Source organism: Nannochloropsis gaditana, assembly GCF_000240725.1.
Source record: "Nannochloropsis gaditana CCMP526 unplaced genomic scaffold scaffold083, whole genome shotgun sequence".
Classification (NCBI taxonomy): domain Eukaryota; class Eustigmatophyceae; order Eustigmatales; family Monodopsidaceae; genus Microchloropsis; species Microchloropsis gaditana.
The window spans coordinates 31,605-45,490 of record NW_005803870.1 but is presented as its reverse complement, the minus strand read 5'-3'; the positions used below and the strand labels follow the sequence as shown (position 1 = coordinate 45,490).

The window sequence follows — 13,886 nt, the reverse complement described above, 5'->3', positions numbered from 1 at the left end:
CTATCTCATCGTTGGACGTCTCAGCGCCAGTATCCGCAGCAATTCGTATATCATCGTGTACGAAAGTGCCTTCGACATCGACCATGTTCGCCGTGCTGGGGCAGACGGGCACACAATGCTCGATGCTCCCCTTCTCCGTCTATTGCCAAGGTGTACGGGAAAGAAAGCATGTTTCCAGGGACAAGGGGAAGGAACAGCAGTGAGTTAGAATGCCAGTCGGCTTGGCCTGTCCAGGCATGATTTTTGAAAGCAAGGTCACCGTGCGAGGTGGCGCCCGCTTGCCTCCCACCTTTTTGTGCACAGAAGTGAACATGTCGTCGAGTATCGCTGTCTAAAGCCAGAGCTCGAGCGAGCCAGGGCGAGGAAGATCCACTCAGTTCCAGCAACAGATCAACTAGCCCAGCACATGCGTCAGGCCCCCAGGACTGAAGAGCCTATCTTGGGTGCTTTAGTTCTCGAATTGTTTTGACGCCATCCAGAGCATGGATTCGCCATACCCAGGCCCATGTCCTGTGCCTTTTTTGAGCCCAGCGCGCCAGCCCGCCCTCCCCGCCACACAGGAGACCTCGCCGCGTCCGAGCCCGTGCAGAGTAGCTCTTCCCGTCTGACTGCCACTTTGTCTCATTTTTAGCCCCATCTCCCGTTCATCCTGTACATATTATATCCAGAGAAGGATGAGAAAGGTAAATTTTCTTGTTGCAGCATGCGCAATGGTGCTGGGGGTGTCTCCAGCGTCAGCATTTATGCCTTTCGCAGCTCGATCGTCTAGGTGAGTAACACCGTGCGCAACGGTGTGGTCGCATATTCTGGCTTCACGTCGACTTTGTTAGAGGATCGTGTAGAATACCAAAGATGGACATTAGGTCGAACATTGCCTATCAAATGCGAAACACTTATTCTGTATTCAGAGGAAGCAATCCATCCCCTTGAATCGCACCCTAATCGAGCTTTCTGCCCGACCTCCGGGACATTCACAGTGCAATTAAGATGAGCGCCTCTACGGGAGAAAAGAGCAGCAGAAGTGAAAACATGCTGCCTGACAGCAGTGTTTCTAGGCGGGATCTTGTGAAGACGACGTCTGTTGCAGCGGCTGCTCTCTCCGCCGCGGGAGCTCTGGGAGGCTCGACACAGCCTGCAGCGGCGGCGTCGAATTTCGCCTGGGAGCAGGTTACAGGCATCCCGATGGGCGCTACACTTTATGACGTGGACTTTGATTCGAAGGACCCAGAGCACGGGTGGATAGTAGGCTCGAAAGGCACCTTCCTGGAGACAACAGACGGGGGCAGGTCGTGGGTGCCCCGCTCCTTCGTCGACCTGGACCCCGACGAGGAGGTGACCTACCGCTTTGAGCGCGTCAGCTTCAACAACGGCGAGGGCTGGATCATCGGAAAGCCCCCTATTCTGCTGCACACACAAGATTCGGGCAAGAGCTGGGAGCGCATTCCCCTGTCTCCCAAGCTGCCCGGTGAGCCCTCAACGGTCTTCGCCACGGGCCCCAACTCGGCGGAGATGACCACGTCGACGGGCGCCATATACAAAACTACCAATGCCGGGAGGAATTGGAAGGCGCAAGTCAAGGAAACGATCGACGCCACGCTCAATCGCATCTCCTCTTCGGGAGTGAAAGGAGCCTCGTACTTCACCGGGTCGATCATCTCGGTCGTCCGGGACCAGCTGTCTGGCGCCTACCTGGCCGTGTCCTCTCGCGGAAACTTTTTCTTGACTTGGCTCCCGGGCCAAGACTTTTGGGTGCCACATAACAGAGGGACCTCCCGGCGTATTCAGAACATGGGCTTCGTCAAGGGGGACACAAGCAAAGGCGTATGGATGAGCTTGAACGGCGGCCTGTTGCAGATATGCGAGCCAAATCAGGACCTGTCATCGGACGAGGAGTTCAAGTTTGCGGATAGCAAGATCCGCTCGGGAGGATACGGCATTCTGGACGTGTCGTGGAAAGACGAGCAGGAGGTGTGGGCGGTGGGGGGGGGCGGCTCCATGTTCGTGTCCAAGGACGGGGGCAAGACCTTCACTTTCAACAAGAGTGCGGACGAGATCCCAGGTAACTTGTATAAGGTCAAGTTTTTCGGCGACAAAGGATTTGTCCTCGGGTCAGAGGGGGTCCTCCTGCGGTACAAAGGTATTGCCTGAGTCGAGGATAGGTGGGGGAAAAGGAAATGGAGACGCAGCGGTGTTGGCGGGAGCTAGAAACGCGCCGGGCCCTTAAAAGACGGTGCGAGATGCTGTGCTTTCGATTGTTTGTTTGTACGTTTGAGGCATAACAGAGTGACGACAGCTCAGCAATGTCGGTCACAAAACTGCATCCACAAGTCTAATGTGGGAAAACAAAAAAGATGGGGTATTAGCAGCTTGTACCCGCTCGTATTTTTCAAATTATAGTTATTCGGAACCACTCCATTTACAAGAAGTTTCGCTACCTCGATGTCAAATCTCGACACTCCGAGTGGTAAGTCACGCTCATCCCCATTCCTGTCACGAAATTTAATTTCATTACACGACTCTCCCTGAATGACTGGTTCCCTTTTAATCTATTCCAGCGTCTTCTCAATTCTCGTGGGCAGTTTGTTCTTTTCTTTTAGGTAAAAATTTGCCCTATCGTGCCCACTTATAATGTATGCTCACGACAGGCTGGGTCATGCGCTGACAGAACCCGAGAAATAGAGTAGCTGAAGAGCAAGGACTGCAGCCGTTGACCCGTGCTATTCTTTGGGGTAGCTTAGTTGTGTACATCCAGCTTATAGGCTTTCCTGCGTGTGGGTAGCCCTTCTGCAGTTCGTGTCTGCAGATTGTTCCGAGACAGAGGGCAAGGGAAGTGACTCCGCAGCCAGCAACGTATACCGTTGGATTTAAAAGATGGTGTGCCCCCTGCTTCCCAAGTGGGTAGGGCAGTAAGAGTCCAGGAGAATGCAGAAAGAATCTGTGGAAGCGGTGCCACATTATTTATCTCCTTTTGGAGTGCCGCAGAGACCGAGTATTTGACTGCAGCAAGTGGCTTTAAGCCCTTCTACTATCGTACGCACCCCTGACATCTTAAGATAGGATCTTGGCGTCTCGAAATGGGCGTACGTATTAACAAATCTTCAAACACAAACATGTGCCCATTCATGAAGGAAAATAGAATGAGCACACTTTCAACCAAGAAGACACTGTGGGAGGCACGCTAGGCAATAATATAACCTCCCCACCACCACTCCAGAAGTCACAGTCTGTCCGATATCGAAAACTTTGGCATTGGCTTGAAGAGGATCTCCAAATTTCAGATTGTTTCATTTCTTGCGTAAGAAAGCGCGCAAGCACAAGTCCGTCCGGTCTGGCGCTGGAGTCGCGGTGGTGACACGGAACCATCGCCTACACCAGACTTGAAGCGACGCGTTATTTGTTTGCTTCGGTTCACGAAATCGCAGCAGAGTGCTGTCGGTACACATTGGACTTTTGGGCGACGGAATTCTTTTTCAAATAGTACAGTACACATACAGGCAACAATTAAACAGAAAGACAGGTAGTGGCATGCTTCGATTGCCCCGTGTGGCGGCACACAAAGCATGCAGGATGTCCGTGCGGTCCCAAAAAGTAATTGGTTGGGAGGCTACCGTGGAACCGCCGTGGAGACTTCATCTATTAGCTCCCACAAATATGTCCTCCAGGGCTGCGTCGTCACTAGTACTATCCTTGCGGCTCCGTGGACCCTCTTCCCGTCTAAGACTACTTCCAGTCCTCGGTCATGGTGTCCATTCCCTCGCGGGAAAGCCGCAGCGGCTTCACCATTTTAAGGGGTTTCATCTGCAGACATCTTTTTTGCCCAGTAACAGCCAGTACCTGCACGTGCCTCCACAAGCAGTCAAACCGGAGGCGAGGTTGAAGGAAGATGGATCGTTCGCCAGCGAAGGATCAGACCCTTCAAAGACGACCATCAAGCGGCCCCCCTCCTCAAGGGAGACTATGTGGACAGTGCCTAACATAATTACCTTGGCACGCATTATCTCGTCTCCTTTACTCGCGGGCTTGATTCTTCAAGGTCGATACTCGTATGCAGTGATGGGTCTCGCGGTGGCCGCCGGCTCTGATTGGCTGGATGGGCATATCGCCAAGAATTATAACCAGTCCTCTGTCTTGGGCAGCTTCCTGGATCCCTTGGCGGATAAAGTCCTGGTGGCCGCACTCGCCGTGCCCCTGGCTTTACAAGGCTTCATACCCACCCCATTGCTCGTGGTAGTCCTGGGACGAGACGCCTTATTGATTGGCGGCTCGTTTATCAAGCGCCTTCAGAATCGACCCGTGGGGGCTCCCTTTTTCGACACCGCCTCTTCGGCAACATTTCAAATTACGCCGAACCTGCTGAGTAAAATCAATACGACATTGCAGTTTATCGTCCTCACTTTTGCGCTCTGTCGCGCTTTGTGGGGCGACGCGATCCCGGCCGCGGTGGACGAGGTGTTCGAGCCGCTCTGGTAGGTCGGGGCGAGACTAGGGCGGCCCATCTGGCGGGAAATTGCGGTGCTTTGGTCAAGCTCGAAGCAACAAAGTGTCTGACGCTGAGAGGCATCGATTTGTTGTCTGCGTGTAGCGCACTCATGTTCATGGCATGTGGCGACGCCTGTTGTACCCAGGGTGGCGGTCACTGATCGTGAATGTGCCCGAATGAGCTTTTTGTCGCCCGAACTAAAGTCTTTGTTACACACGCTTCCCTTCACAGCTGGCTCACCGGTGGCACGACCGTCGGTTCGGGCTTGACGTATCTCGCGGGGGACGGGACGGGCTCCTTGCTGCGGAAAAGGGGAAAGAAGGAGGGGGATGCTCGGATGAAGGCGACGGCCGCCGGGAGAAAGATTGATGAGCAGCGAAGATGAGGGCGTGCAAGAAAATGGCGACGTCTTGTCCAAAGTGGACAAGCACAATACCGGGGGCAGTGCCAAACAGGGGCAATGCTGCTTAAGGGCCACGTGTGCGAGTCCGGAGAGAGATCGTGAGGGCGCGCCGCCCTTACTCTGTTTGTGCTTTGATCTATTCAAGCCTTCGGCCAACATCTAGAGGGGCACCATCGCCGATGCATGTACACAAGATAATTAAGCCAGCACTGCTGTGCAACTAGTTCCGTTCGCCCTCCCGCCTCGCTCCTCCTCCCTTTTCCTTCCTTCTCGAATCATCCCAAAATGTCCTCCTTCTTAACATTCAAACCCGTCCGATCCGCCAAGTCCATCAACTCATCGATGAAATATTTGCCCAAATCCCGCGCCCCCGGCGTGACCTCTTCATCCAGCACCAGGCAAGTGAAGATCCGCCCGTTCAGCGACAGGGCACCGACCTGCGCGTGAGGAGAGATGTTGTGAGCCTCAACACGACACCGCTTTTGTCACACAACTTCCCTTCGAAGGATCCGCGCAGGGCGAGGGAAATAAGGCGCCCTTAAAGGGGGCCACCTTGCGACTTGAAAGCCCTTGGAAGAACTCACCTGAGGAAGCAGATTGGCGAACACCATGTACAAGCCCGACACCTCCTTGCCTGCGAATGTGATGGGCACATCAGGGCCAGGGAGGTTGCTGAATACAAATGTGTGCCGCACGAAGGTGTCGTAAGCAGTCTGCTTCGCCACTGACCAGGGCAGTCGCGCCCCCACCAGGGTCTCGACCATGTTCTGGACCATGACGATGGGGCTGTTCTTCAAGGCGGTGGTGGTGGCATGCGCAGCATGGAGTCGCTCTAGACTGCCCTTGACTCCGATGGGCATGTTCACCGAGGCGAAGCTCCACTTGTTCCGGAGGCCCCTGACCGTGTCCCCCACTTTGCGGGGCAAAGCCACAGGCATCAAGGCCCGTGTGCGCACCTTGGAGCCAGAAAGGGGGTCCGTCATGACGGGGTCTTGCATAGCGACACGAAGCCGGTGCACGGCGCCCGCCAGGGCTGCAAAAACAACGTCATTGACGGTCACGCCCGCTGCGTTTTTGACGCTCTTGATGAAGGAGAGTTTGACTGTGGGAATCCGGACGATAGATCGGCGGCCCGTAAAGGTGATTTGCTTCTTGTCGGGAATCGTCAGGCCGACGTCCGTGTCAAAGGCGGTCGAGGGTGTCCCAAGGACTTTGAAGAAAGAGGCCAGGAGCGTGAAGGGATTGCGGAGTGTGGGCATGAACCCGGTCTCTCGGCGGGAGAATTTCTCCTTCGTGGGCAGGGACTGGCCGTCAAGGCCTTTGAAAACGTAGGGAATCAAGTTGGCCAAGGAGACGCCATCTCCAATGGCGTGGTTGACGCGACAAATGACGGCGGAGGGTCCTCGCCGGCTTTCGTTCCGGAGCAAGGCAAATTCGAAGGGAGGTGCCTCCGTGGGGACATGCAGGGGCTTCTTCGACCACACCTCCAACTGGCGAAAGAGATCGTCCATGTCGACACCTTGAAAGCTTTCTTCAATGACATGCATCTTCGTATCAAAGGACGGCAAGAGCTCCCAGTACCACTCGTCGTGGATCTTTACCTTGCGAGAGCGAAAGCGTTCAAACTTGAACAAGGGCAGAATAGCCGTCTCCACAGCCGCACGCGTGGGCGCTTCGCCTTCAAAAAGCACCACTGCATTTATTATGGGATCTTGCGGGCTCATCTTTGCATGATCTGGCATGGGTCCGTCCGCGCATGCCGCCGAGCAAAAACTCATGCTCCTTCGAACAACAGCAGGGGACGGCTGCAGGGCCCGTGCCTTCCGTCGGCTGATGAATATGCATTGTATTACAAGTAGGCCGACCACAGCTGTGCTAATCATCGCAGTAAGAAAAGCTAGATCTGTGGTTGCTGGAGCCGGCGGTGGCGGTGGGGGCGTTGAAAAGCGTCCGAAGGGCATAATGATCTTTGAGCGGAGGTGTTGAAGCTGTGGGCAGCCTGTACAGCGTGAGCAGTGGATAGTTGGGATGGGACAACCTTTGCGAAAAGAAAGCTATCCTTCTCTGCCAGGAAAGTGAATTTGTTCAGACGTCAGCCACTTTCCCTATTAAAACTATGTCCCTTTCCTTTCCAGGTCTCCACCTTTTTGCATTTGCCTCGGGGCCGCAGGGCTCGGACCAGGCGGTCGATGGCGTGGCGGCCGCGTGACGGCACGTCCGCGTATCCTAAAATGGAAGGAGCGTACACTGGAAAAGAATCGCACAAAGCCGTACGCAAACGGGAAGCTGGGGAGTCGCACAGGTTCAGACAAATAAGATTGGAAGAGAACATGACTGTCAAGTCTTCAAGTGGCGCGATCCAAGATCCATAATTCGTCGGTTGGCTCGTCAAGTCTCTCTCGTGTACTGGACCTTCAAGTCACTGCCGGAAAACCACTTTCTATGTTCCGCGCCTAGAAGCACATGGCTTGTCACTAGAAGGTATAAAACTAGGCGTGAGTTTTTTAAAAGGATTAAATAGCAACACATCAATAAAACGACAGGTACGGTCTCACTTTTGGCACCTTATAACGTTGGTTGTTTAAATTCACACGAGTTTTGGCTTTGAGCTCTTACTGGCTACATAATTTATTGTTTCCTGCTGTTGCGCCAAAAGGATCCGGGATACTTCTCCTAGAGGTAGAGGATCGAGCACCGACGAGCCCTCAACAAACCTCCTCCTTCGCATGTCAAGCTATCAGAGCTTCCTCACTGTAACAGAAACGAACTTGATGGATTCAGCATCTCACGATCTCATAAGGAGCTGATGGTTGAAAATTAGAGGGAAGTGCCACTTGCGCCTTCCCTTAATATGCTCCAATGCCCAAATACACGAGCCAGAGCTCTAGAGCTTAGTGGCCATTTCTTTCGCAACTTCAGAGAAGTCCACAGCCTGGTTGGAGATAACGGAATTCAGTGTTTCAGCTCCAAGGGGAGAGAGAGGATACAGACAAAAGACAGCCCTCAGGCCCTTCCGCACAGGCAGTCCCGCGAGCACGCCAATTATACGGCTATCGCCAGAAAGGACTCATAAATGAAAGATAGCCGAGGCAACTGACGGGTTAAACTTACAGAGATCTCTAATTGCCTAGCCAAGAGACAGGCTTGACACACACTAGCGTACCTTCAATGGCTGGAAGGGGCGTGTCAGTCCTGTCATAGACCACAGAACTTCCCCCGTGTCCGTGCGGACAATGAAGACACCCTTGGTTGGCCTCTCGGGATTCAAAACAAACTTCAACTCAGGCTTTAAGACCTTTAGGTGCTGCTCCAGGATCTCAGCCCTTTTTTTGAAGCCTACTCAGGGTTATTGGGGTGCCACATGCGAGGCAGGAAAGTGAAAGAGCTCTTGGTCACACTCACGAAACGTGCGGTCAAGTCGAGAAGGTCGTTGATCGAAGGCGCTTACACTGGCATTGCTTGCAAGCCTCCACGACTATGGACGAAACCTTTCCGTTGGTACCCGCCTCCTTTGGCAGTGATCCTGACGCCTCTTTGATAGGAACCGACGAAGTGGCCGCAACAGGTTTCTTAGCTGCAGGTGCTTTCTTTGTGGGTAATGAAGCTTTCTTGGCTGCGGGAGCTGTCTTCGCTGCTTTTTTAACCTTCTGATTCACGAAGATGAGGGTGCACAAGAAATTATATGTTACTTCCAAAGATCTCAAGTATAGACTTGTTTTTCTTTGGACATTTTGAAGGCAAGTGGCAATATGTCGCCAGCTGCATGAGGTGTACATGACTCAGAAAGTAGCGTAAGTGTTGAAAGCATCTTTCTCGTTCGCCCTGAAAAACACTGTTCGGCCTCCAAGAAATCAAATCAATAAAACCCAAAAACAGACAACATTTTGGCCAGCCGCATGTGTCAAAAGACTCGCACATTTTGAGTCCTCGTATCACGTTGGTTCTCAACCCATTTGACCTCTCCAAACCCTCATCTGCCTGCTCACCTTTGCAGCTGGCTTTTTCTTGCCCTTGACTACGTTGCTGGCCTTTTTTGAAACCATATCACGTCCTGATAGGATGATCTGTGCTAGTGGTTGGACATATTTTCGTGTTAAACGTGCTGGCTCACACATTTGTCTGCTTCACCTCGCTAGAAGTTCAGGAGCTCGCAACTCGGATGTAGGTGTACCGTTCGCGCCATAATTCCTAGAAGAGCTTGATATCACTCATGACCCACCATCCCTTCCAACACGTCCACCCGCACGACCGTGGCATGTCATAAAGCATGAGGCGATTGAAGTGATTGATATGTTCACTTCTGGTGGAGATAAATGAGCACAACGTGGCCACCGTTCGCTTCATTTATATTCCGCGCTCTCGCCTGCACGTGCCCTCTGTCAGGGGGAGGGCTGGCAGCTGACACCCGGAAGTCCGCGAATAAACCTTCGCGGATCAGGATTGCGCCGCAAATTTCGAATAAAAGCACTGAAAACACCCACTCCGACAGAACTGTCGTCTTTTTTTGTCGGTAATTCGACTACTATGGCCGCTGCTTCAGGCTTGAACAAGGAAGGGAGCTTGGCAGACAACATCAGAGGCGTGTTCGACGGTGCCCTCCAACCCGGAGCACGGCCATGTCTTTTGATAATCGACTTCGTCCAGGCTTATCTGAAGAAGGACTCCCCACTTTACGCTGGTGTAGAAGATGCTTTGGCTTCAACGAAGCGTTTGCTAGCTCTTGCGAGGCGTCAGCGGCTCCCTGTGGTTCATACAAGGGTTGAATTCTTGCCAGGCGGATTAGATGGTGGCATCTTCTTCCGCAAACTACCCCTTCTTAAAATTTTTGAGAAAGGATCACCTATGGGAAACTTTCATCCAGATGTCATGCCCCTTCCGAATGAAGTTATCGTAACGAAGCAATATGCTAGCGCCTTTTTCGGAACCTCCCTGGCGCCAACCCTCAGAGCTCAAGGAGTCGACACCGTGCTTATTGCGGGACTCTCGACGTCCGGATGCGTCCGCGCCACAGCAACAGATGCGTGCCAACACGGCTTCATTCCAATCGTTGTTGAGGATGCGGTTGGTGATCGACATAATCAGGTCCACGAGTCTAATTTGTTCGATATTAAGGCGAAGTACGCTGAGGTCTGGGACGAGGAAGCTGCAAGCATGTACATAAAAAATCGTGAACAATGAAGCGGCAAAGCTTATTTTGAAAAATCGTACCAATTAAATTTGAAGCCCGAGTGCATTTACTCGAAGCTCAACGCTCCAGGGAGGAGATTATATTTTGGGGTGTTCCTTTGGGCGACAAGTCTCTTCGTAGTGCATCACAGATCAACTTCTTGCCGCTGTGCTATTGGAGCCACGCTTTTCATGTCGCGCTGATCTTTTCTTTTTGCTCGAGCTCAAGGCATCCTTTTGATACAACATGCTACTCGGAGCACCCGCCCTCTTCCAAGAAGGCGGGCGTGATCCCTGCTGCGTCGCGCACTCCACTGGACCCCTGCCTCCCTCTCCCTCAAAAGCGTTGCTCTCCGACGACGCCTCTGGTACCTCGCCATCTTCTTCGCACCCTTCCCTTAGCCTTGCTCCACGCTCCGTCCTTTGATCTAGGCCTTGATCTCTCCGCCGAGCGGCCGTCTCTGCCTCATGCTTGGACGCGCACGCCTGCTTCAGCTCTTCCGCCATGCGCTCCGAGGCCGGCCACTTCCTCTTTGCCGCCGCGTTCTGCAAGAAGAAGACCGAGGTGTCAAAGAAGGACGTCTTGAATCGGGTGGGCGTCTTGTGCTGCCCGCCCTCGATGTACCCGTGATCTTGCGCCCGGAGCAGGACGTGAAGGGCGCAGAACGAGCTCTCGCGGAGGCGGCTCCACGACGCCGCCGAGGCCTTGTAGATGGCCTTGGCTCCCCTCTTGTTCGGCTCCCTAGACATGCTGGCACCCTTTGATGCGGTCACACGCGTCGATTCAGGGCGCTCTTCTTCTGCTTCTCTAGTAACCCCCTTCTCCTCGTCCTCCCTTGTCCGCTCCCCCTTTCCGTCCTGCCATGCGGGAATGACCACGACGAAGCCGAGGGGCAGGGCGGTTGCCTCGAGCAAGTCCTCCATGTGGTCGACCATGCGGGCGATGACACAGGGCGAGAAAGGCGGGTTGGCCTCGTAGGTTCCTTGCCGGGGGCGGAAATTGAAAAATGTCCCCAAGCTCCCGAAGCAGGCATCCGTGTCCTGGAAGGCGGAGCAATAACGGGCGTACATGCAGTTGAGGGGAGAGGCGAAGCATTCCATCCGACAATCCAGGTGACGGCGTAGGACGTCGAAGGCTTCCTCGTTAATGGCGCCTTGAAAGCCCCCTCCGCGATCTGTGCCCCCCGCCAGACTGCTGTAGCGCAAGAGGAGGAGGAAGACCCGCAGATGGAAGAACCTCTCTTCTTCAGCGCTCTTTCCCGGGCGTTCTCGTTTTCCGTGCTTAAGGTTGCCTTGAGAGCGATCGATCCCAGGCCTATTGATTGACATTCCCCCAAAGCGGGCGTGGAGTGCTCGAAGCTTCTCGTAATGCCTTCGGTTGACTGTCACAGTTTTCGACTTGTGTCGGAGTGAGTAGAGCCCACGTCCCGCGTCGAAATGCACATATATTTTAGACAAGGACTGCCATCGTGCCTCTAGAGATACGGAAGGGGGATTGAGGGACGCGGAAGCCCTTTGTATCCGACATAAGAGCTTGACCGCGGTTTTATTCAACTGCTCTATCACTCGCTTCGCCGTATCGTTGCTAGCCCCTCCCTCGATCAGCTCTCGCATGAGCAAGTGTCGGCCAGCTCGCTCATGTTCGTTGTTTAATCGCGGGTCTGGCAATATAGGATCCCCGGTGCCATCAGTGGGACGCTGGGAGAAGAGCCAGCGTTCAAAGAGGGGCACGCGCAAATCCATGCCCAGGTCCCTGTTCACCTTGTTGAGGAAAAAACACGTCAAAGTACCGATGGCGTCGTGTCGGAGTATCTCTAAGCTGAGACTGGGCTGATGCATCATGTTTTGGGCGCTATTATAGGTTTTAGCGTGGTGCAAGGCGTCCATCGGGGGCTTTACTTCGGGTCGCCATAGAGAGGGAGTCGAGGACGATGCAGCACAAGTAGGATTGTCGCCCGCGTCTTCTTCAGGGCCTTCTTCTGTCTCTGGCGCCTTGATATCTTTGTGTGCATAACTAGTAGATCCTCCTCGCTGTGCCATGTACATCTCTTCCAGCAACGCATCCATTTGCGGCCCTGTGCTTTTTGCCGCAATAGGGGAGGAGGCCTGAGATAGGTGAGGAGGTTGTTCTTGATGTCTAGGTACGAGATGGACGCTTGGGCGATTGAACGCCAATAAGAGGCGTGAAAACTCACATGTTCTGCGCAACGTCGATGAAGTTGCGCACTGGCAGCTCACCTTCCTTGCGTGGGGGGCTTGAAAGCGGGGGGAGGCCGTCGCACGGTAGCCATCTCTGTGCCTCGCCCACTGAAGCGGGGCTCGCTAACTTCATCCTTCCTCAAATTGCGCGTACCTGAACCGACTTTCTTAATGCATCTCTCACAGCTGTGTGTAGATCTAGGTGATCCTATCCCCATTGTGGTCGCGTGATATGGGTACGACATTGGTGGATGAGCGCGGTTTGCCGATTAGCGCTTCTATCGAGCCCCATCAAGACCAGCATGTCGCAGTCGTACTCCGGTTCCTGAGAGCTCGAGGTACAGAGGGCGCTTGCCTCTTGGGACCTCAGGAATGCGGAAAGAGCTCTCTAGCCTTCCAGCTATGCTATACGATGGCGCAGCAGGATCCAAATCGACAGGCGATTTTCATTCACCGGCATCGCGATTCACGCCACGTTGTCAAAACAACGCGACTCGTAGTCGCTTCTTCTAGGCCTTCGTCAAGCCCGGCTGTTGAGCCACACCACCAAAGCGAACAGACAGGGCCCAGCTGTGTAGGTCGAGCGAAGGGATGGGATTTTTCTGTGCTGGATAATGTCTTCCTGAAGCGCTTCACGAGCTTCCAGGGTCTCTGCTGGTACTTCGGAAGCCTTCATAACCAGCCAGACGCTTTATTGCCCTCCGTGATTGTGGTGGACGATCTGGACCGCTACATAAGCACCACGAATCGAGACGACGACTCGCTGAGCGCCTATTGTCAGGTCCTGAGTGTGATACGCGATGCAGCCGAGCACATCAGGCAGCGGACTGGACATCATTGCTCGCTGGTCGTGACCATGGAGCAGGCAAGCCGGGGCCTTTTGCTTCCTCTGATCCGGCAGTTGGGCATGGTCTTACGCATCAGTGGGGACCAAAATCACAAAGGCGGAGAATCAATGGCGATATGGAAGTTAGAAGAGGACAAGGAATCCCGGAATGGGGACACAGTGGGGGGAGAGGGAGCTGTCTCAGGATATTGTTGTCGTTATGACGCGACCGAGAAGGGGGTCCTCCGTGTGTTAGAGATGTCTGAGGAAAAACAATAACATACGTAAGACACTCTGCTTGCACACTGTCATACAGATTTTACAGGTTTTATCTCGTGCCTTACTACGGACAAACAGAGATCGCATCGAGACGGAAAGCATATAACACGACTTTCTTCTCCGATGCTCGTATTTTCCCACATTATCTCACAACCTCCCTCTTTCTGAGTGAAGCCGACAGTTCCGAGTGCCATAAGCTTTGTCACAATGCCCGGTTCACGCCTCTACAAGGCTGTCGAAGAGCTCCGCAAAAGGCGTGCCTTGGCGGCTGAAGACCGGGATCTCGCCCATGGGGGCAGAGACCGTGAGCCATCCTCCTTCGTAAATGTGCCCCGTCCACACGTGCCGCCACCGATCCCCCCCGGCAGGTACAGGCGCAACGTCTCCTGCCCAGGGTTTAGGACGGGAGCGACCAGAAGGTCGGGCCCCAGGAGGAACTGCTGGCTGATCCGGTAGGCGCTGGCGTCCCCGGGGTAGTGGAGGAAGAGAGGCCTGACCACTGGGTAGCCCTTGCTGGCCGCCTCCTCCATCAG

General features: G+C 54.0%; 1 protein-coding gene across 1 annotated transcript; it reads left to right on the top strand.

Annotated features, from left to right (window-relative positions):
* Nucleotides 1-9,311: 9,311 nt before the first annotated feature.
* Nucleotides 9,312-10,110, top strand: NGA_2071200 (isochorismatase hydrolase; the record flags this gene model as incomplete). The annotated part of the gene is made up of 1 exon (XM_005855858.1): nucleotides 9,312-10,110. A coding segment is annotated over one exon (750 nt), but the record flags the coding sequence as incomplete, so codon positions are not given.
* Between the last annotated feature and the right edge of the window lie 3,776 nt (nucleotides 10,111-13,886).